The 24,526-nt window shown below is 44.2% G+C and overlaps 1 protein-coding gene across 1 annotated transcript in view; it reads right to left on the bottom strand.

Annotated features, from left to right (window-relative positions):
* The window catches only part of TARS1 (threonyl-tRNA synthetase 1), a 108,244-nt gene that overhangs the window by 7,893 nt on the left and 75,825 nt on the right, over window positions 1-24,526 (bottom strand). Inside the window, exons 17-18 of the mRNA XM_082272481.1 lie at window positions 21,251-21,323; window positions 2,234-2,348 (exon numbers count right to left, since the gene is read on the bottom strand). Coding sequence (XP_082128607.1) covers window positions 2,234-2,348; window positions 21,251-21,323 — 188 coding nt within the window. The remainder of the gene's footprint in view (window positions 1-2,233; window positions 2,349-21,250; window positions 21,324-24,526) is intronic.

The following is a 24,526-nucleotide window of genomic DNA, read 5'->3' as shown; positions in this document are numbered from 1 at the left end:
TTTGTCGCGGCCGACCCAGCGCGGAGCTATGGCCTGCACGCGCTCGTAGGCTGAACTGGGGTGACCACCGGATCTCAACATCCAGCCCGTCGCCCAGTTCAGCTTTCTTGCTTGAAGATCTCACAGGAACACTGGAGAAAAAAAGCTGTCTAAAAAAAAATCCTTTAAGAAAAAATTCTTGCCAGGACCTAAGATCCCAGCAAGGTGTCTAGGTCCTTACTCCTAACTAGACAGAAAATAACTGATTTGCTGAGGCAGAGAGAGAGAGGATATACCCTCTGGGACTGCCCCTAGGGTGTGGCCAGAGCTTTTTAATTTCCTGTCTAGTCCTGCTCCTGCGGAGGTAACATAACCCGAAGGTGGTGTATCACCGAGGACTACGTCTGTCGATGAGCGCTAGAGAAATATATATATATATATATATATATATATATATATATATAAAAAGGCATTAACCTCATCCTATAGGTATACCTGTTATGGTCAATTACCGATACCTTTTATGATTTACAATAAAGGTTACGTTTTAGTTAATTGGCCTTTTGGTGCAGAGGGAAGCGCACCCCCGCCTAGTTCTTGTAGAGGAAAAAGTGCAGGCTGCATTTTTTTTGCAGCACAGTTCACCATAATGAATGCAGTGCTGGTGCACAGTGGTGCTATTGAAAATCAATGACACTTCAACACGCACGTTTTAATGCTTGTTACTGCATCACGAATGTGCTTTAATTAAGTTAGCCTACGGGAACTGTGATGGTGCCTATCACCGTAGAAGGCAAGGCCCTATATTATGAACTCATGACAGGCTCACTTTATGTTGCCTACCTTTTGACTATATGTAATAACCATGAATGAGTCTATAACACTAGCAGCGCTTATATTGGCTCATTAACCGTACATATATCTGTGTACTTTTCTTGTGATACCACTTGCATCTACGTCAGAGCTTGTAACAGCTCCAGCTAATTTGACAAACACAGTCCAAGTAAATAACGAGCATGCAGGAGGAAGGGTGTGAAGGAATCCCAAGTCTCCCTGATAACATCCACCAATCACTGTGCTCCCCCTCGCAATGAACACTCACCGGACTGTAGAGCAACAATCGCCTGTCAAACTCAGAGAAACCTCTTTAAAACGGCATCCCATCCGTTAAGCTGTGGTATCCAGACCAAATCCAGCTTCCTTAGAATCCACTCACATACAACGCATTATGGATTCAAAACAAATGCAGAGCGGGGGTACATAGCGTAATTCTGTATATTTATTGAGTACAACAGATAAAACACCAAACCCTGCTCCCATCCCAATCCTACTTACAAACGAGCAAGTAATGGAGGCATTGCAAATGTACAACCGCTGTCTCTCCGCACTGCTATCCGTGCAGCCTCAAAACCGTCCAAAGCTTTTAGCGTGGCTCGGCTTGGCATCCAGCGTCACTATGGCGATGGCGCACTCACGCCATGACGCGTTTCGTCATCACGGACTGTAAGTAGGATTGGGATGGGAGCGGGGTTTGGTGTTTTATCTGTTGTACTCAATAAATATACAGAATTACGCTATGTACCCCTGCTCTGCATTTGTTTTGATTCCATGATACGTGTTATGTGAGTGGATTCTAAGGAGGCTGGATTTGGTATGGATACCACAGCTTAACGGATGGGATGCCGGTTTAAAGAGGTTTCTCTGAGTTTGACAGGCGATTGTTGCTCTACAGTCCGGTGAGTGTTCATTGCGAGAGGGAGCACAGTGATTGGTGGAGGTTATCAGGGAGACTTGGGATTCCTTCACACCCTTCCTCCTGCATGCTCGTTATTTACTTGGACTGTGTTTGTCAAATTAGCTGGAGCTGTTACAAGCTCTGACGTAGATGCAAGTGGTATCACAAGAAAAGTACACAGATATATGTACGGTTAATGAGCCAATATAAGCGCTGCTAGTGTTATAGACTCATTCATGCTTTGTAGAGTGATTCTGTTACACCTATTTATCATTGTGTTTATGTATAGCAGTTGCTAGCTTCATCTGATAGGTGTTTTACTTATTTTATTCAGTTATTTTAATGCTATTAGCGCTGGGTGAGTAAGGATTTTTGCGCCATAGGGGATACTACATTTTTCCTTGCTCCTATATACATATGTAATAACCAGTCAGACACATGAAACATATTAGAATCAGTTTCTGAATAAGAATACTGATAAATGCAATCCTGGTAAAAGAACAAATCAATTTCTCTCACCAAGAATGAAATTATACTGTGCAAGCTGTCCGTTGCGGATCTTCTTATTAAGAGTGGAGCCTGGATCAAGGTCTACGTCAGCCATCAGCCCAGCGTTGTGGAACTGCTCCTTGACCTGCAGAGAGAGGAACAGAAAAAGGCTGAAAATCTAAAGTGGGCAGATGAAAGCCATAGTGAGAAGGAAGATGATGGTATAGCCAAGGGACGGACTTATAATTATAAAGACTCCCACAGAGCACAAGATTGTCATGAGAAGCAGTGATCTTCAGTCTGACCCCCTGCTATTCACCAGTGGAAGTTCACATTATGTCACTTAGTAGGAAATTCAGACTGCTCTGCTAATGGCTGCAAGTACATAAAGTCTGAGACCAAGTCATATTTTGAATGAGCAGTATGGGATTTGTGATTAAGAATCATACTTACCTAGGCTGATGCAGCATCGGTCCCCAGTCGGCTCTAACACTGAGAAGCGAGCGATCCAACCCCCGCCGATCGTTTGGTTCTCACAGCTCCCTGAGCAAAGAGCTGGTTACTGTCAGTAATCTGCTCTGCCCCCTCCTCACTCACTGGAGTGCTGGGCTGTGGAGTGGGCAGGAGCAGCCGGCTCAGGCTCTCAGCGGCTCCCTCAGAGGCTAAGCCGGGTGGCGGTCCAGGCTTGTGGGTGGACCCCAATCATGTGGCCGTGATCTTTCCCAATCCTGAACTGGCTCTGTGACATCAGCTGACAGCGGACTTCAGCCCGTTGTCTGCTGAACACGGGTTACAGGAGTGTAGAACGAACTACACTCCTGTGATCCACAGAAGATGTACAGCCAAAACGAGCTTTGGCTGTACTTCTCCTTTTACCATAATGGTTTAAATCAACACCATACAGTATTCCGTCATGTCACCATGTCAAAACAAACTTTTATGGGTCCCTCAACGCACCACTGTTCTCATTACAGCAAACCAGAGCTATGCCCACGCAGAGTAAAGCAACAGGGTCAATCAAAACCAAAGAAAATTCCCAGCTCAACTCGCCAACCAGCCTGCAAAAAAACAAGTTATCCTGCCTAACAGTAGGTGTTAAAAACAGGGGTTTAGGTTGCGCACATTTGCAAATACATGCATAAGCTGCAGAGGCACTTCATGGCACCCCAGTATTATCTGCAGTCCTAACTCTATACATTGTTGAGAGCCTCCATAGTAGAAGCACATGTATTATAATGGATAGATGGAGGACAGGTAAGCCTGGAGGGAGCCCATCCCTACTTAAAGGCACAGAAGCTCACTGGACACCCAGCATATAGCACAATGGCAGCAAAGGTGTCCAGTGCGTCCCCTCACCAGTATTCCAACATTACAAATGCCCAATGCCCACAACTGAACTTTGCAGCAAGCAGCACATGGAAGAGCGACGCACGTCAAACAAAACCAAAGAAAAAGCAACAGGGTCACTATAGAGAGTAACTCCAGCCTTACCTATGCCTGTCCTACTCTGTCCTCAAACACTCTGCGTTTGGTGGGATACTGTGCTGTTCTTTTAAGTTGAACTAAACTGTATCTGAGCATTCATTTTTATTATTTAACGCAAACTCACCCATCCATCCATGTCTCCATGGTTTTTTTTGTAGATAAATCAAAACTGAAAAAGGACACTTTACAGTGGTCCCAGGCTCCACAGAGGAACGGGTGAGCCCAGAAACCAGAATACCTGAAAAATCTTCTTTCATGTTGTAAGTTCCGCCTGTCTGCTGGCCATCTCCTTCCATAACTTCCTGGATTTCCTGCATTCTTTGCTCATTTCTAAGGACTACATATCCCATGGTACCTTGCTGCCTGCAAGCAGTGATTCCTGTACTCACAGAATTCAAGGAAGTAAATGTGTGGGGATCTTCACAAAGTAAGTTTACAAACTTCAAGACTGAAGTCCAAAGCCACTTAGTTTGGATGGGCATTACAGCTCCTCCCCTCCCTCGCTTCTGTGTTGACTTCAGTAATCTTGGAAATCCCTGCCTGACACTCACCAAGTAGGAGGATAAGGCCCCTTTCACACTTGTGTAACCTAAAAGTCACGTGACTTTGCCGCGTGACTTGAAGCAATGCCTGTGTCTATGGACCTTAAGTCGCTTCAAAGTTGGACCAAAGTAGTGCAGGGACTGATTGAAGTCGCGCAGATATGAATGGTACTCATTGTAAATCATGGGGTACGTCTTGTCATGCGACTTTGCAGTCCCAAGTCGCAGGCCAAGTCGCACAAGTGTGAAAGGGATCTTAGTGATCACGTGACCAAAAAAAAAACACCAGCAAAAATGAAAGATATTTAAATAGCAATTTACAATTTTTTAGTGGAACTTCACCCAAAAAAGGGAAGTTCTGCTTTTCCACCTTCTGCCCCCTCCTCTCCCATATTTGGAAGGATTTTTCTAGGAGTGGGTACATGATTTTGACAGATACCCACTCCCACTTCCAGTCAGATCGCCGCAGCGATCTAAGCGCAAGTTCAGCCCTATTCTCCTTCCCCTGCACAGGTCCCTGGAGACTGCGGGACCATTCATGGGGCGCAGCACGGCTCATGCATGCTCAGTGGGTAGCCAGCTGTGAAGACGCAAGGAGTCACAGTTGGCTGCCCACAAGTTAAAGCGGACCTCAAGACATTTTTTTCATCTTTCCATCTAATAAATCCTCTGCCCTTGTTGTTTTAACTTTGGATAGTAAAACTTTTTTCTCTGCCAGAAAATACCTTTAACAGCTCACTTCCTCTTTCTTGTCTAGTAAATGACAACATGCACAGCTCTCACTCTCATGAGAGCTTGCAAGCAAAGGAGGAGGGATGAGTCATAGGAAAGTCAAGGAGAGCTGAAGAGCTGGATGAGGGTGGAGATAACAGGAGACTGCAGAGATACACGTGTATTCATCCAGAGAGGAGAAATGTGCAGACAAGCAGTTGTGTGAGTGTGTCTGTCTGTAAAGATGTCGGTGAGTCTGTGCGGATCTGTATAAATCCAGGAAGTGGTCAGCAGCTTCAGCTGCCCACAGCTGAAATGGCTGCAGCCAGACTTAGTAGAGGGAGATTTCTGCAATATATTTGGCAAGTACAGAATCACAGTATACATAAAATATGCAAAGTGGTTGGAGGGAAGCTTCAGAATGGCAAAGATGTTTTTATTACAAATTATGTGAGAGACTGCAGTTCCTCTTTAAGATGCCGATGCCTGGACCCTAAGACCTGCAAAGAGCCAGGTCGGGGGAGCACATAGCTGGATCCTGGGACAGTGTGTGTTGTTTAAAAGGTCAGCAGCTACAGTTTTTTGTAGCTGGTGACTTTTAATTTTTTGTGTACAGGATGAAGTTCCTCGCTAATTACTTAAAAATTATTAAGCATGGGGTCACCTGAAGAGTAGAAATAACTAGGAGGTGAAAGCTTTCATTATGCAATATTACCTACAGGTACACACAGTCTATAAACAGCTCCGTCGCTATAATTTCATACTACTTTTCCAATTACGTGGAAAAGGGAAAATGATCTGTTAGGTTACTCTGTGTAACTCCAGTAATAGCTAGTTCAAGGCGAAATAAAGAACAAAAACCTAAAATGACTGCAGTGCCATCTAGTGGCACTATAAAAAAATGCAGCTTGATGAAGGACATATGCATGTCCGAAACTGCAGTCGCTTGTTAATGTATGTTTAATTATTAATGCATGAAGATCAGAAGTAAAGGATATCTGCAACAATAATAGGATTGCATCTTCTATTTTTTGATATATATATATATATATATATATATATATATATATATATATATATATATATACACACATACATACATACACACACACACACATACATACACACACACATACATACATACACATATATAAATATTGTATATTTGACATGAAATTCAGCTATTTAAAAGTGCTGCCTTTAAATTTTCTTTATTTAGGAATGTTTGGTAAATGTCACATTCACTGCTTTATAAAGATAGTCCAAAGTGTCACATGCAGCACTCAACTGTGTCATTAAGCAAAACTTCACTCTCTCAGTCAACATTGACTATTTAATCCTTATGCTGCTAGCATTAGTTAATATATAAGAAAGGGTTTCATATTTACTGGTTTTAACCTTTTTTTTTTAACATTTCTTCAGTTACTTCCCCCAGTTTCTGGCCTAGGCAAATGATGTCATAGATCCCAGAAGTCTCCAGGAGTCTTAGCTAAGCACACCCTCCTGCCTGCATGCCTGAGCTAAGGGGAGATGGATTCCAGGAAGTAAATGCAACATGAATCAGGCAAATGTCATCATGTGCCAGCCAAAGAGACGGCTGCAGACTGGCACCCAGAAGAAACCAGTAGAAGATGCTTGCTCCCATGTCGCCACAGCGATCTAAGCGTGAGTTCAGCCCCATTCTCCTTCCCCCGCACAGGTCCCTGGAGACTGCGGGACCATTCATGGGGCGCAGCACGGCTCACGCATGCCGTGCTGCTCACAGAGGTAACTATTGCTAACTTGAGTTCCGCTTTACCAGCAAGCACTGAAAAAAAAGCACTGCGTGCATTAATGACATCACTTAGTGAAGTGACACGAGCAGTCACAAAGCAGCAGTGCCTTAGAGCAGGGTTTCTCACCTTTTTTCAGTCAAGGCACCCCCTTCTAAAATTTTAAAAATAAAGAGTTTTACATAATGCAGCAACATCCGTGTAGGAGACCCAACATTAGAGGTGATTTTTTCTTCCAAAGCAAATACACTTTTGCACACTGGTACTGACTAGTATTCCTAGGTTTCTCTTCTCCCTTAATTTCTCTTCATCAGTCAGCTAAAATGACCCCAGTGCAGAGGGAGAGAGGCACAGGAGAAGGTCAAAAGATAATGGTCAAGCTGGGCCTTTTGGACCCTAGGACTTTACCACGTACCCCATCTACACCTCACCCTATCCCTCTTTGGAACACGCCTAGCCCACGCAGAGATAGACGCAGAGTTCGCCATGATGCAGGTTCTCTAAATCCAGCCTAAGCAAGAAACTCTACAAGATATCTTCACAATTTCTTTTAAATATTCACTTTGAATATAACCATATTACACTAAAAAGAACAGTTCTAATGGTTCACTGGTGACATCTAGTGTTCATTTTTTATATATCCGCTCTTTTTACAGACGATATAGTTCTAACGCCTCATTTCTCAGGTTAACATCTATTTAAGTTTTAAAATAAATGGACCAATCTTTAATGTCTGATATTGTTCACTTATGGATCCCTTGCACTAAAAAGATAAGGTCCTTTTCTAAGTGCCTTGATCCTTATACTAGTTGTTATATGATCCTGTTTGTTTCCCATAAGCATACATAGTTAATTTTGTTCTAACTTGAGGCTGCCCGTTCCTATGTTGGCATGATTTTCCCCCATGCAGCTCATACCTCTCTCTGTTTTTTCAGAGTTGTCCCAATATGTGTGATGTCATTCACACTCTTAACCACTTGCCTACTGGGCACTTAAACCCCCCTTCTGCCCAGGCCAATTTTCAACTTACAGCGCTGTCTCATTTTGAATGATAATTGCGCAGTCATGCAAAACTGTACCCAACTGAAATTGTTATAATTTTTTTCAAACAAATAGAGCTTTCTTTTGGCGATATTTAATTACTACTGGGGTTTTTATCTTTTGCTGAACAAACAAGAAAAGATCGAAATTTTCGAAAAAAACAAAATAAAAAACAGTTTTTATAGTTTGTTATAAAATTTTGCAAACAAGTAATTTTTCACCTTCATTGAAGTGCGCTGATGAGTCGGCACTGAAGGGCTCTTATAGGCTGCACTGATGGGCACTGATAAGGTGGCACTGATAAGTGGCATTGATGGGTGGCATCGATGGGCACTGATGGGCGGCACTGAAGGGCACTGGTAGGTGGCGCTGAAGGGCACTAATAGGCGGCACTAATGGGCACTGACGGGCACTAATAGGTGGCACTGATGGGTGGCACTGATGCGCAATGATAGGCGCTGATAGGTGACACTTATTGGCACTGATAGGTGGCACTACTGGGCACTGGCAGGTGGCACTGGTAGGTGGCACAAATTCCTTTCCTCTTCCGGACCGACGTCCCTCTGACAGCAGCCGGCGATCGTTTTTTGTTTTTCCTCCTCACACTAACAGTGTGAGGAGAAAAAAAAAAACAGCTGATCGCCAGCTACTGTTTACTTTACATGATCAGCTGTCATTGGCTGACAGCTGATCACGTGGTAAGGGGGCTGGACTGCCCCCGATCTGTGATCAGGCTAGTCTCATGGACTCGCCAGTCACAGAGCGAGCTGGGCACGCTCCGCAGGGAGCGCGCAGGCCAATCATGCACGGGAGGACGTCATTGTACGCCCTCCCGGCAATTTAAGTCCACGCTGTCGCCGTCATTTAGCTATAGCACGGGCGTCATCTAGTTAATTGTGAAATATATTTTTATTATCATTTTACTGACAACTTTGGACCCTGGATTGGTGCGACAGTGTATTTATTAGACCTTCTTGTCTCTTTTTGTTTTTTTGTTGCCTGGGAAGTTTTTTAACCCCAGACCCAAAGTTCAAAATTCAAATTTTTTATAACCTCATTCTTACTTTATTAATAAAATGACTATGCTAATTTACAAGAATTTATGTAGTACTATACACTGGTATGCTCATAGGTATATAATACATAAAATAACTTATGTTTAATGATGTTAATGATGTCCTTCTATGCTTTGCTGACATCTGAAATAAAAACGGAATTTTTGTAAAATCTTACCTGTAAAATTCCTTTCTCTGAGTCCTCCGACAGTCGCCGCCTCTTCATATTCGTCACATATGGGTATTAGACTTTGCTCCGAAGGAGTAGCTAGGCAACAGAATATGTTAACAATAAAGCTTTAACATATCCCACCCTCAAGGGGTGGTCCCCTCAGTCAATACCCTCCTACTTCCTGCAACCATATCTCAGTTTTAGTGGAATAGCAGTAGAGTATACATTCAAACCCCAAAAGAGGGGCGGGGGCGGCGACTGTCGGAGGACTCAGAGAAAGGAATTTTACAGGTAAGATTTTACAAAAATTCCGTTTTCTCTTACGTCCTCCGACAGTCGCCGCCTCTTCATATTCGTCACATATGGGGACGTCCCAAAGCAGTGCAAACATGAGGGGTGGGAAACGCATCCGCGCCGAAAGGCAAGCAGTCTCCACATCAAAGAAAGGAACCTTACCAAAGGAAGGAAACCAGCTGGGCAACAGCAAAAATAAGTGCTCAACAGGAGCAACAACCCAGGAAAAGACAAAAAAACCAGGGGATACAAAAAACTATCCCAACAGCCAGGAGTCCCCAACAAGGGACCCTATGGAACAGCCGCACTAAGAACCTTGCGGCCAAAGGAAGCATCCGCCGATGCCTGAACATCTACTTTGTAGAATTTTGTGAAAGTGTGCACGGTCGACCAAGTCGCCGCCTTACACACCTGGGCTACAGAAGCCCCATGACGGCAGGCCCAAGACGTACTCAGAGATCTAGTAGAGTGCGCCTTCACAGGTACAGGGGGAACCTTCCCCTGCAAAGCATAGGCCTGTTCAATGGTCTGCCTGATCCATTTGGCGATGGTAGAGGCCGAAGCCGCCATGCCCTTCCGAGGACCCTCCGGAAGAACAAACAAGGAGTCCGTCCTACGAAAAGACTCAGTCGATTTAAGGTAAACCCTTATCGCCCGAACAACATCCAGAGAGTGCAATCTCACCTCCTTTGGATGTTTAGGCTTCGTGCACAACGAAGGCAAAACAATATCCTCGTTAAGATGGAATTCCGAAACTCGTTTCGGCAGAAAAGAAGGATTAGGTCGCAAGACCACCTTATCCAAATGAACAACCAGGTACGGAGACTTGCAGGACAAAGCCGCCAGTTCCGACACTCTGCGAGCCGAAGTGATCGCCACCAAAAAGGCGACCTTTTTGGACAACATAGACAACGAGATCTCCCTGATCTGTTCAAAAGGAGCACGTTGTAACACAGATAGAACGAGATTCAAGTCCCAAGGGGGCAAAGGATCCCTCCTAGGAGGAACCAGATGCCGCACACCCTGAATAAAAGTGCCAACCAAGGAGTTGGAAGCCACGGGACGTTGAAACAGAACGGCCAGCGCAGACACCTGACCCTTTATCGTAGCCAGCGCCAAACGCTGATCGACACCCGTCTGAAGGAAAGACAGCACACGGGAAACCGAGTACGTGCGGGGTGAAAACCCCCTGGACTCACACCAGGCAAAATAGGCCTTCCAAGTACGGTAATAAACCTTCCCCGAGGAAGACTTCCTCGCGTTGATCAAAGTATGAACGACCTCTGGAGAGAGACCCTTCTCCTTCAGGACCTCGGTCTCAACAGCCAGGCCGTCAAAGCCAGCGACTGTAAAGTAGGATGGTAAATCGGTCCTTGAGACAGTAGATCGTCTCGAAGAGGCAGACGCCAAGGGGCGTCGACCGCCAGATTCACGAGGTCTGCGTACCAGGACCGGCGAGGCCAGTCCGGTGCCACAAGAATCACCGTGCTGCGTTCCGAGTGTAACCTGCGAAGGAACCTGGACAGCAACTGAATCGGTGGAAACGCGTACATCAGCCTGTACTGATGCCACGGGGCCACTAACGCGTCCGACGCGTCTGCCCGAGGGTCGCGCGTCCTTGCCACGAACCTCTTCACCTTGTAGTTGAGGCGAGACGCGAACAGGTCCACATCTGGAAGACCCCACTTCGCGCACAACATCTGGAAGACAGCCGGGTGGAGAGACCATTCCCCCTGATCCAGGGTCTGGCGACTCAGATAGTCCGCCTGCCAGTTCTCCACTCCCGGAATGTGAACCGCCGTTATCGCCGGGACATGAGTCTCGGCCCAAGACAGAATGTCGGCCACTTCTCGAGCCGCTCGGGCACTCCTGGTGCCCCCTTGGTGGTTGATGTAGGCCACCGCCGTGGCATTGTCCGTCTGCACCCGAACCGGGCAGCCCTGCAGCCGGTCCGTCCAGCGATGAAGACAGAGCCTTATCGCACGCAATTCCAGAATGTTGATCGGGAGGGAAGACTCCCCCTCCGACCAGGTCCCCTGGGCGGACAGAACGCCCAGAACACCACCCCAGCCCGACAGGCTGGCATCCGTGGTGATTATCGTCCACGAGATCGGACGGAACGACTTGCCCCCGGACACCAACGGGGACTGGAGCCACCACAGAAGGTTTTCCCTGGTGCGATGACTCAACGAGATCTGAAGATCCAGAGATTGAGGTCGCCCGTCCCACTTGGACAGGATCTCCGCTTGGAGACCCCGCGTGTGAAACTGCGCGAAAGGAATCGCCTCGAAGGCCGAGACCATCAATCCCAGACATCTCATACACGTCCGCAGAGACGAGTGTGGAACGTCCCTGAGGGACCTGACTTCCTCCTGAAGAGTCCTGAGTTTGTCTTCCGGCAGGAAGACCTTCGCCTGCACCGAGTCCAGTATCATTCCCAGATAGGGGAGACGAACCGACGGACTCAGTGTCGACTTTGGAACATTCATCGTCCAACCAAACTCCTGCAGAGTTTGCATTGTGACAGACAGGTCCTTCTCCAGACCCTGTCTGGTCGCAGACCGAACCAGAATGTTGTCCAGATACCCCAGGACAGAAATGCCCTGGGCCCTCAATAATGCCAGAACCGGTGCAAGCACCTTGGCGAAGACCCGCGGAGCCGAGGCGAGACCAAAGGGCAACGCCACGAACTGGTAGTGATCCTCCGCAACGGCAAATCGAAGGTATCTCTGATGACCCTCGAATATGGGGATGTGAAGGTACGCATCCTTCAAATCGATGGAGGCCATGAATTCCCCCGGAACCAGGGCAGCCACCACCGAGCGCAGGGATTCCATGCGGAACTTGCGAACCCGCACAGAGCGGTTCAGAGCCTTCAAGTCCAGAATCGGACGAACCTTGCCCTCCTTCCTGGGCACGGTGAACAGATTGGAATAAAACCCCCGAAATCTGTCCCGATGAGGCACCGGAACCACCACTCCCTGAGCCCTCAGGTCCCGCACCGCCAGGTGCAGATCCCGCAGTCGCTCTGGAGACAGTTGAAGATTTGAGGGAAAAAATCTGCTCTCCGGCCGAGAGAGAAACTCGATCTTGTAACCAGATCGAACGATTTCCAGAACCCATCTGTCCCGCACACGGGCCAACCAGGGCTGAAGAAAACCGAGCAAGCGTCCCCCCACCCCAAAACTGGGTGAGGGCGCCCCTTCAGGCCGAACTGTTATGGGCAGCAGGTCCGGATTGGCCGGACTTCTGTTTCCCAGACCAGGGCTTCTTCTGAGAGCCTTGGCCTTTGAACGGTTTGCCCTTGTAGTGCGGCCGAAAGGCACGAAAGGACCCCTGAGGGGGCCGAAAATTTGCATGCTTCTTCCCAGAAGCCCCCTTAGCCTTGGGGAAATGGGGCAAGAGAGTGCTCTTACCCCCGGTGATCCCCTTAATCAACACATCCAGGGACTCCCCAAAAAGGCGAGACCCATCATAAGGTAGATTGGCTAAGGTCTTACGTGAAGATTGGTCCACCGACCAACATTTCAACCAAACCAGGCGGCGAGACAACACCGCCACGCTGTGCACACGTGCAGCCAACGGAATCAGGTCCAGGTCCGCATCACACAGATACATGACACCCTGGTGGATCTGATCCACCATATCCAGGGTCGCCGCCGAGGCCGAATCGGCCACTAGGACGCGCCTAAGCATCTGCGTCCAACTTGCGATCGCCTGGGCCGCCATGAGAGAAGCAAACAGAGCCTTAAGCATAGAGCCCGTAACAGAATAAGTATGACGGGCAAGAGACTCCAGTCTCCTATCCGTGGCATCACGGAAAACAGGGGAACCCTCTGCAGGAATCGCAGTGGCTTTGTTCAAAACCGCAATTGCATGATCCACTGGCGGAGGCACACACCACCGTTCATCAGTGGCAGGCGAGAAAGGATAACGCAGCTTGAATTTACTTGGTACCGCAAAAGGCTTGCGCAGATCGCGCCATTGATCCTTAACAGCGCGCTGAAAATCAGCATTGCAGGGAAAAACCTGCGGCGTCCTGCGTTTTCTCTGCGTCCCATAAGCCGCCAAAGCAGCGGGGGGACACACTTCGTCCTGCAAACGTAGCGTCTGCTTAATGGAAGCAATCAACTCATCCATGATTGCAAGCTCTTCAGGCGAGCCAGGGGGAGAATTATCAACCCCCTCAACTTCAGCCTCTACCTCAGACCCCACTAGATCAAGAGAGGAGCGGGACCCCGATAGGGGGGTCCCTGCCAGAACAGCCCCATCACCTTCACCCTCAGAATCAGAGGACAGAGCAACTCTGGGCCGTTTAGTAGATTGAGCAGCCACCAGCATTTGCACCTGGGCAGCAAGGCCAGCCACAATAGTGGCTAAATCCCCCCCTGGGGGGGAAACAGCGGTCCCCTGGCTTTCCACCAATACTGTGGGAAACTTGCCCTCCTGAGAATCCATTGCCCCTGTAATGCCAGACAACCAAGGGTTAACTGCCCCCTTTTAGCAAGCGCGGCAAGCGCAGCCCACCGCACCACACTCAGGCACAATGAGACCCCCACAGGGAATATACAAACTAAGCACAGGCAATGGATAACAAGAACAGAAGGATAAAACCTGAGGAGACCCCGCTGCTGCTGCTGCCTCGATCGGTGTTCCAGGAGAGAGGAAGTGATGCTGCCAGGGCGCTCTATGTAAGCCTATGGAGGCTACAAGAAAATGGCCGCCGTGCATGTAAACCATGCGGCCGGAGCGGGCGCCGGTAAAATGGCGTCGTTTGGCGCCGAAAACGCCGCTCCACAGTGCATAAAAAACACACACATTACATCCCAATATAAGGATACATGTTAGATCGCCGCAGCGATCGCTGTATATGCCCAAACATGCCAAGAAAAAACATGCCCCACAGCACACAGCACCTCACACTGCCCAGCCTGACACACACAGTGTCATACAGCTCCCCCCCCCCCCTTGCAGCCCACAGCATGCAGCCGAGAGATAGGGAGACAAGCAGTGTGATTAAAGGCAGGTTACACAGTCCCAGACTGAGACCCCCCCAGACAGACAGGTCCCCACATAAATACACTTACCTCACATGGCGTGGGGAACCCGCACAGGCGAACAAGCCGCTGCACATGAGGCAGGGAGAGTCGCAATTCAAGACGCACATAATGGAGGTTAAGAAACCGCACAGCGTCCGGTGAGGTAGCCACCTCACCAATCATCCCTGCACCGAACAGGGATGGGTCGTTCACTGTGCCAGGAGCGTTACCTGGCTGAACGCTCGATGGCAGACTGGGAAGCCACTGACCCACGACCTGCGACCAGGGGGATCAGCCCGAGACCCAGTCCGCATGATCCTCTTCGTCCGAAGAACTAACTAATGCTGACAAAAATAACAGCTAAGTAAAGGTAGAGAGAAAACTCAAACAAAATATTAAAAAGAAGAAAGAGTCTGGGACAAAAAGTCCCAGCACAGAGAGAGCCAGCCACTCCTGACAAGCTAGACATTAAAACTGAGATATGGTTGCAGGAAGTAGGAGGGTATTGACTGAGGGGACCACCCCTTGAGGGTGGGATATGTTAAAGCTTTATTGTTAACATATTCTGTTGCCTAGCTACTCCTTCGGAGCAAAGTCTAATACCCATATGTGACGAATATGAAGAGGCGGCGACTGTCGGAGGACGTAAGAGAAAGTGGAGTTTTCCTTTATTTCATCAATAAAATAACCTTACCTATTACAATTTTAGAAGATATCTCACAACCTAATTTCCCGCCGTGATGATAGTTATCTCACATAAATTCAAGGATTTAACTCCCCGAACAAATGGAAGAAAGCTTTTATACAATATAAAAAATTAAATGCTAAAGTGATTCTACTACAAGAAACACATTTTCTAAAAGATAATCATCCTACTTTCTTCCATAAAGCATATAATCAATCTTTTTACATCCATGCTTCTTCTAAAACAAAATGTATAGCAATCCTCTTACACCACTCCTTTCCGAAAGAGGTTCAGCAAGTTTATAATGATATAGCAAGTCGGTTTATTATTGGCAAAGGACATTTAGCTGGTAATGAGCTGACCATCGCGTCAGTGTTTATGCACCTAAGGATGCACAAGCATCTTTTTTCGCCAATTTCTTCGATGTTCAGCAACGCTATCACTCAACTCACATTATATAGGAGGAGATTTTAATTCTGTATCACAACCAAATTTGGACCATAGTAAACACACCCCGAATTCCAATAATTTCTCCAAATCTACTTGCATCCATCTCAACACTTTACAACTTATTGACTCATGGAGGTCATTGAATATTGGGGCTCGTGAATATACGTTTTATTCACCTCCAAAAAACTGTATAAAACTGAATTTTATTAAATGCAAGTTAAAAAATCCCCCAATCAATGGAGGACCCAAGATAATCAATTTATTCAACATGATTTTTACACAGTGTATTGTTCTTATATCCCATCCAATATCTCCATTGATTAGATGATTTTTTAACTTGCATTTAATAAAATTAATTTGGTTTTATACAGTTGATAAATATTAGTACCCGACGGAGTTCAACACCTAAAAAGTCCTGGTTTCCCTCTTCTATTTTTGTTTTTTGACTTATCTTTGGCATGTGGTATTGACAGGATTGGCTCTGGCATGTTGTGCTCTCTTTATTCACATCCACACAACTCATATTTGTGCCTGGATTATATTTTTTGCACTCCTATAATACTATCAAACTCAATAGGTGCCTCAATACACCCTTGCCCATGGTCTGACCATCGTATAAATGCTCTCAGTACTCATTTCATTGCTCTCATGCCTACACCCTACTCTTGGAGACTCAATTAATCCCTTTTAACAGATCCATTATGTCAGCAGGAGGTCGCCTCAGCAAATCGATGAATATTTTAAACTAAAGGACTCCTCAGATACACATATCTCAACCCTCTGGCTCCACTCATAAAGTAGTCCTTCGGGGTCAACTTATTACCTTAGCAGCAACATGCAACAAAGAGAGATGTAAAAAAAAATCTAAAGATTACAAACAAACTCCAAAAGATATATAAAACCCATACGAATACTCTGGTTGCTGAGGCGATCTCTAGTAAATGTTTGGCGTTGGACTTACTCCTCTCATATAAAGCAGAAAAAGCACATAGGTGGTCTAAAGCAAAAATTCTTCTATCAAGTAACTCATACTCTACAATGTTTGCTCGAAAAATTAAATCAATCCATTAGACCTCCCCATATTTATAAATTAAAGAATGCCTCTGGCCAGGTAGCTACAAACCCAAGAGACATTTTATCTATTTTCCAAAGATTTTATTCAGACCTCCTTTCAAATCCCTCATCCACTAATTCAACATCTGAACATTCATGGTTAGAACAGATTCTGATACCAACACTATCTTCCACTCAAATGGAGAAATTAAATGCCCCTTGTACAGACGAAGAAAGAGGTTCGGCACCTGGTCCAGATGGCTTTACTTCCTTTTATTACAAACAATTTGCCCCTCTATTGACCCCAAAACTAACATCTTTGTATAATAATATCCTTAAGGGAGGCACTTTCCCAGATGAAATGCTACTTGCCATTGTCACTAATACCTAAACCAGACAAAGACCATACCTTACCCCAAAACTATAGGCCAATCTATAATAAATAAGGATCTAAAAAATTTCAGTAGACTACTAGCCAACAGACCATCTTCAGTAATTTCTTGACTTGTAGCCCCATTTCAATCAGGATTTATTCCAGGACGACAAATAACAGACAATATCTGCCTAGCAACTAATGTAATCCAGGATGCAAACACAAAATCCCAAGCACTACTTATTTTAAGCTTAGACATTAACAAGGCATTCAATAGTGTTTCTTGGAAATATCCAAATATCATTCTACCAAAATATGGGTTACAAGGTGAATTCCTTCACGCATTTCAAGCACTCTCCGATAATCCCCTTACGAGAATTTGTTTGCCAGGTTGAAACTGATTTTTTTAAAGTAGGTAGAGGAACGAGGCAAAGTTGTCCTTTTTCCCCTCCCCTCTTCGCACTAGCCATAGAACCCTTAGCCATGGCCATTTTATCACATCCAGACATGAAAGGATACACCTCATCCAAAAACACATACAAACTCAGTATGTATGCTGATATGCTTCTATTCATTACCCAACCCATCACTTCATTACCAAATTTACTTAAAACTTTACAACAATTCTCATCTATATCAGGATTATCAGTCAACATCTCAAAATCTGATGGAATGCCTATAAATATACCCACATCACAATTCAGTACCTTAAAAGACTCTTTCACATTCACATGGTCCATGGATTCCCTTTTGATACTTAGGTATTCACCTAACCCCAGACATTACATTTCTATTCTCCAAAAACTATATACCCATACTGTTAAAATTAGGAAGAACCCTCAAATTATGGAAATCTTACCAAATCTCCTTTTTAGGTAGGATAACCACAATAAAAATGACAATACTCCCAACATTATTATATCTATTTAGGGCAATCCCTACCAGAATAAATAATATATATATAACTAACTTTCAAAAGGAAATCAACCCAGTTTGTCTGGGCAGAATCCCAGGCTCTGAGGACGTAACCGGAAGTGACAAAACGCGTCAGCTTGGAACGCATAGCGTCGTTACGTTTTCGTTGGTGGAACGCAAGCCGGAAGCCAGCTCCGTGAGGAGAACGTGCAGCCCGCACCGCTGACCACCAACGTTATTGCCTGCATGATTTTAATGCTTTGTACCCGATATATGGGTAAATAAACTACCTATAATTTAAATACTACACTATTTGGAGCATTCTTTCTCCCCCTCTATTGGACCGGATTGTATATATTGGAGCCCAGAGGAGTTGTTGCCAGCCCACGGGATACCGTCCAGAGGGGACCCATCGAGCCCAGGGGGCTTACAAAGTTCGTTTGGTCCTGGTGCCGTATGGCATTCAGGACCCATTACATTCGGTAAGTGACCCAACCTATTGCCTACTTGGGATTGGATACTGCTGAGATTATATCAATCAAGCCTAAGCACAAGCACTTTTTGAATATTTAATAATCACCTTCACCAAGGACTTTTTTTTTATATATTTATCTGAGCACTTAAAAGTCACTGTTGTATTTAAATGTAATGTGAATTATTCCATTTTATCCAACACTGTTGCACTTTATATTCATTGATGACTTATAGGAATTTTATCAACTGATCAAATTTTAATTTATTTATTATTATTATATTCAACACTGTTGCACTTTACATTCATTATTTGATACCAGTGTATATATTTATCACCACAGCAAGCGCTGTATTTGGTCTTTTAGACCAATCACTTGCAACTATTCCACTTTCATACAGCAGCTGCTATTATATTCACTTATTTATTTAATTAATATTATTTAGTAAATTGCACTATTTACCATTTCACCCTTTCCCAGAGGCGCGTGGAAATATACAAATATATTTTTTCCTATAGAATCTCACCCTTGATTTTCTAAAGCAGTACTGCACACACCACAGCACAGAGGAAGCTTAGGCCTACTGGATTTCTGGCTCTATTACCTAGCCTCCCGTCCATCCGAAATTGTTCAATGGCATATACCGAACTTCAAAATCCCCTGGGTCCAATTTGAAAGTAACTCTTTTTATCCATACTCTCTTTCTGGAATGTTATGGTCTAACAAGATATCACCTTTTAAATAATAAACATTGAAAATTTTTACAAATCAGACCTTTTTATCCTACTTATTACCAGATAACGGGTATAGAATTACCTAAATTTTATGAAAAGATATGTTCAAAAATTCCACAGAAAAGGTCTTATTTCAGAAATATACAACAATTTAGTGAATATTGATCCATGAGAAAAGCTTCCTTATATGCTTAAATGGGAAGCAGAACGTAATATATCTTTTTCTGCTGAAAAAAGGTATGATAGCATTATAAACCTTGGGAAATGCATTAGTTCGCTCACAATTTGTAATACCTCTACTAAGCTATTCACAAGATGGTATTTTACACCCACAAAATGACATGCTATTTTCCCTACAGTTCCCTCAAACTGTTTCAGAGGTTGTCCATGTCCAGGATCCTTCGCACACATTTTCTGGGACTGTGTAAAAATCTCTTAAATCACATCATTCTCTCCTTATCTAACTGCCTGATATTTGCACCCATCACATGCATATCCATCCCTCATATGAGACTTGTGCATACAGTAAGTGTGGCCCTACAGTGGCTAATTGCTCTCCACTGGAAAACACCTGTATTCCCGCCTAACCAATTGAAAACAAGAGTTGATGCAATTAGTCTCATGGAAAAGATATTCCATACCCTTTATAATTCTACACAATTTTATAACAAGAAATGGGACCCCTGGTTTAAACATGGGCAAATCATATTCCAACCTTTAGATAATTGATTTTTCACATTAATTTCCATATAAAAGAAATAAGATATTCACCCAACATAATTGCATTATATTACTTATGTGTGTAAGGATATACCTATTCCAATCATATTTTATATCCTATAGTTGTATACCAAATAACTTTTCAAATGTTATAAAATAATTCTGTATTCTTTGTTAATAGATTATATTTTAATACCTGATGGATTTCATGTATACTATACACTAAATTTATTTTTTTTTTCATGTACAATATTCTCCTGTACCCCCAATATATCCTTATTAAAAAAGTTTGACAAACACAGAGGCACATGAGGGTCAAACAAGGATACCAGTGAGGCGACAGACAGTCTCCTTTTCAACTGATGACATCATTGGTTGTTAGGATGCCAGTGTATAGAAAGTCATAATGGTGCACAATGAAAACCCATGGCTTTGTGTAACTGAAAGGCAGGCTTCATCCACGTTCTGGCTTGTATACAATTTTTGATCAATTTTAAGGCATTTTGCCAAGGCACCCCTGAAGAAGCCTCAAGGCACCCCTGAAGAAGCCTCAAGGCACCCCTGAAGAAGCCTCAAGGCACCCCAGGGTGCTAAAAAGCTGCCTTCGATGATCTCACACTGCAGTCATAAAAGGTGTAGCTCATGGTGCAGGAATGCCTAGAGTAGGCACTTCACTTTCTAAGTACAGGTCCACTTTAGCCCTTTATGACCAGAGACCACTCAAGCCTAGATAACTAGGGCAAATTTAGGTGTCAGCATGTGTCTTGTTATCTCTATACTAAACTACATGTGCACTGGTCAATGTTGGGCAGGAAGACAGTGCGCAACCAGCATTGTCAGACACGTCTGCTGGACCACAGAACTCTGCCTATCCCTACCTCGCTCTGTCACTGACCACATGCATACATTGATTCTTTTCCAGCAAAACCACACTGCTGCTTTGGATTCCCAAAAGCCTGCCGACACAATGAGTAGGGGAACAGAATTGATTTCCCAGCAGCTGCCCAGCAAGAACTATACAAGCCTGGAGATGTCACAATGGGTAATAAAAGGTTTCTGGCTAGAGGAGCAAGGTAAAAAAAAAAGAACATAATAGCTGGACGTGCTCTACAGGGGGAGGTCGCGGGATAAATTTGGGTCATGCCTGGACATTTCGCCTTTTCTCTATAAGGCCGTTCCTTTAGAAATGTATTGACATATTCCCTGGCAATTTACGTTCCAGTGGCTGGTAAGGCAGATAACACCGTACAACAGCTGCTGTCACTACAGCGATTAATGTAGGACAATAAAAGCGCTGATAGGTCACCTTAGGTTTCCTGCATATTAAACCCTCTCATGCTTAAAAGACCAGATAGCTGCCTGGAGACCGGGGGAACTTTGTATCTCAAATGACATATATGTAGAATTACAGAATGTAATATACACAGGGCATTCATAAGATCATTCTGATTTTGCATTAAAAAGAAATGGGAATTACTTTGAAAGCATAGGCAGTCTATTAATTTAAAAGAAGCGAAAATTGCTGAAAATGACCTTTTGTGCGTACTCTTCACATGTCGGCCCCACGGGCACCACCATCACTTGCTGCGGAGAAAGCCACAGAGGCCTGTAGGAAGAGATCACAACAGATTAGCAGGACTCTACAGATGTGGTCATCAGAATACGAACAGGCTTATCTCCCTGAAGAGCGCAAACACACAAAGCACATGGACTCTGTAGTCAGGAAAATCAGAATGGCATCTGTAAGTAGATTTAAATAAATCTATATTGTATTCAATGGTGAATTTCAGTAAGGATTACGGCTGAACTTTTGGAATCACACAACAATCCCTTCCCCTGCAAGGGGTAAATACGTGTTAAGTCTAGGAGTAGAAGAATACGCTGTAAGGCTAGAAGTACATTATACAATTTTCTTGCACAATTTTCCTTTAGATTTACCAAAACCATGTAATAGAAGGTCAAACCTAAACATTTTAAATTTGTATGCAATCAGGCAGGCCCTTTCACTACATAGTTAAAGGTAAATCTAAAAGGAACTTGAATAGGAAAATTGTATAATGTAAGGCCAGCCTTAAACTTACCTTATTCCTTGCTACAAACAAACAAATAAAGGGTTGGGGGACACCCTGAACATGCATTTCTAAAGCTGGTGCTGCTATAAAAAACAATATACATATATAACTGCAGAGGATAGCGCATACAGGCAAAATAAATAACTATCAAATATAACAAGGCAATCAAAAGGAGTACAAATGGGCATTTAGTCCCACCATATGGCCATATCGTGCTCAAGCCCACCACTACGTCAAAGTACCCCATTGTCAGTGGGTCCTACACTTACACTATCTATAAAATGAAGTATTTGCCTGTGTGCGCTATCCTCTGCAGTTATTCCTTGCTACCTCAGCTGCTGGCCCTTTCCGACGCTCCAGATTGTGGGCCATGCTTGCAAACATACAACACAGGGCTATTCTACGTGGTCTATGATGATGTCAAGAGTGCAACCACTGGCCAAGGCACATTAGAAAAGAGGCCTTTTCCTGTACCCCCTAGACCAGAGGTTTTCAAACGAACTAAGCAAAGGGCCAGTTTATTGTCCTTCAGACATTAGGAGAGACAGATTCTGGCTAGTGGGTGTAGATAATACCTAATCTTTGGTATTATGGGAGAATTAGTGCCCCGTCATTGGTGTCAGTGGGAGGAATAGTTCCCCATCATTGGTGTCAGTGGGAGGAATAGAGCTCCATTGTTGGTGTCATTGGGAGGAGTAGTGCCCCATCATTGGTATCAGTGGAAGAAATAGTGCCCAATCGTTGGTATCAATAGGAAAAATAGTGCCCCGTTTTTGGTGTCAGTGGGTGGAATAGTACTCCATTGTCGGTGTCAGTAGAAGGAATAGTGTCCAATTATTGGTATCAGTGAGAGGAATAGTGCCCCTTCATTGGTATCAGTGGGAGGAATAATGCTCCATAATTGGTATCAGTGGAAGGAATAGTGTCCCATCGTTGGTATCAATAGGAAAAATAGTGCCCCATTTTTGGTGTCAGTGGGAGGAATAATGCTCCATTGTCGGTGTCAGTAGGAGGAATAGTGTCCAATCATTGGTATCAGTGAGAGGAATAGTGCCCCTTCATTGGTATCAGTGGGAGGAATAGTGATCCATTATTGGTGTCAGTGGGAGGAATAGTGATCCATTATTGGTGTCAGTGGGAGGAATAGTGATCCATTATTGGTGTCAGAGGGGAGGAATAGTGATCCATTATTGGTGTCAGTGGGAGGAATAGTGATCCATTATTGGTGTCAGTGGGAGGAATAGTGATCCATTATTGGTGTCAGTGGGAGTAATAAATCCCCCTTCATTAATATCAGTGGGAGGAATAGTGCCCCATCATACCCATCAGTAGGAAGAATAGTGCCCCATCATTGGAAAGAACAATGCCCTGTTGATGTAGTTGGTGGATGGAATGATGCCCCAAGGGCCAAATAAGAAAAAGGAAGGGGCCACATATGGCCCCCGGGCTACAGTTTGGAGACCACTGGCCTAGACTAAAAATGTAATTAAAGCAGAACTACAGGCACATATACTCAACCTAGTTCCAACAGTCTGATGCCTGTGAGGTCCCTTGCTGGCATCTTCTCACCAGTTGATGGTCTTTGGCCGTTTTGATTGGCTGGCTCAATTGATTGCCCAATTACATCACTCCTAGGCATGCACGGGAGTGCAGTCATCCTGGCACACTGAACGAGTGTTGGAATGTAAAACTAAGCTGCACACGCACAGCTCAGATTACATATTGCAGAGGATTTCAAATGAGCAGGTAAGTACACCTTTATGCAGAAGAAGCCTGTTTGCTAATTCTTTTTTTTTTTTTTTTACTTTAGTCCAGCTCTAACCATTGCAGCGTGGAGGGGCACCATTGTAAGGGTGTTATGATGTAATTCCCAGAGTTCAGCTTTAATGTCAGCCAGTGTTTCTTATTCTGTGGGTCTGGGCCCAAATTTGGTGGTGGATGAGTTTTTTATGGGTGACAAATTGACTTTGTAGAAAAGTGGATTAGTAAGAAGTGATATAGCACACGGATTATTACTGACAGTATGGATGCATATGGGGAACCAGAGTCAAATCCAAAAATTCAGATACTTACACTTCTTGCACTTTAAAAAGAAAGCAATTTCCTGGTGTATTATGAATACAGAGCTGCATTTATTTATGGCTTTTATCTGCCTGAAGTTCATCTTTGAATAGCTTTGTAAAGCCATCCATACATGGATTGAAATTCGGCTGGTTCAGCAGGGACCGGCTGAATTTGGATCCATGTATGGGCAGGCTGGTTGGGTCTACTGATCAATTTTGGTACAACCAGCCTGTTGGAAAATTTCCACATGATCAGTGCCACCGGCTATAAAAACACAATAGCTCAGCAAAAGTGATCCCCCCATCCAATATGAATGTATGAATAGGGGAACCAAGTCTTTTGTTTTTTTTGTTAAACCCACCGGTAGATTGAAATAAAAAATGACTAATGTATAGGCATTTATATTAGAATGGTGCGCAGCAATCTATTCTTTTTATATATATATATATATATATATATATATATATATATATATATATATATATATATATATATATATATATATAATTATTGTTTAACAACATATTAAAAAAATTAGAACTATACTTGAAACAAAGTATTGTTCTCTACTTAAAAACAAAGGCATTTAAGGTTTGAGTTTTTTTTTTTTTTTTTTTTTTTTTGCATTAAACGGCCATTGTTCTTTGTCTTTGTATAGCTTTTGGTAAGAATT

This window comes from Pelophylax lessonae, assembly GCF_965119305.1.
Source record: "Pelophylax lessonae genome assembly, chromosome: 1".
Lineage (NCBI taxonomy): Eukaryota > Metazoa > Chordata > Amphibia > Anura > Ranidae > Pelophylax > Pelophylax lessonae.
The sequence above is the reverse complement of the archived record's forward strand: the minus strand, read 5'-3'. Positions and strand labels throughout refer to the sequence as shown.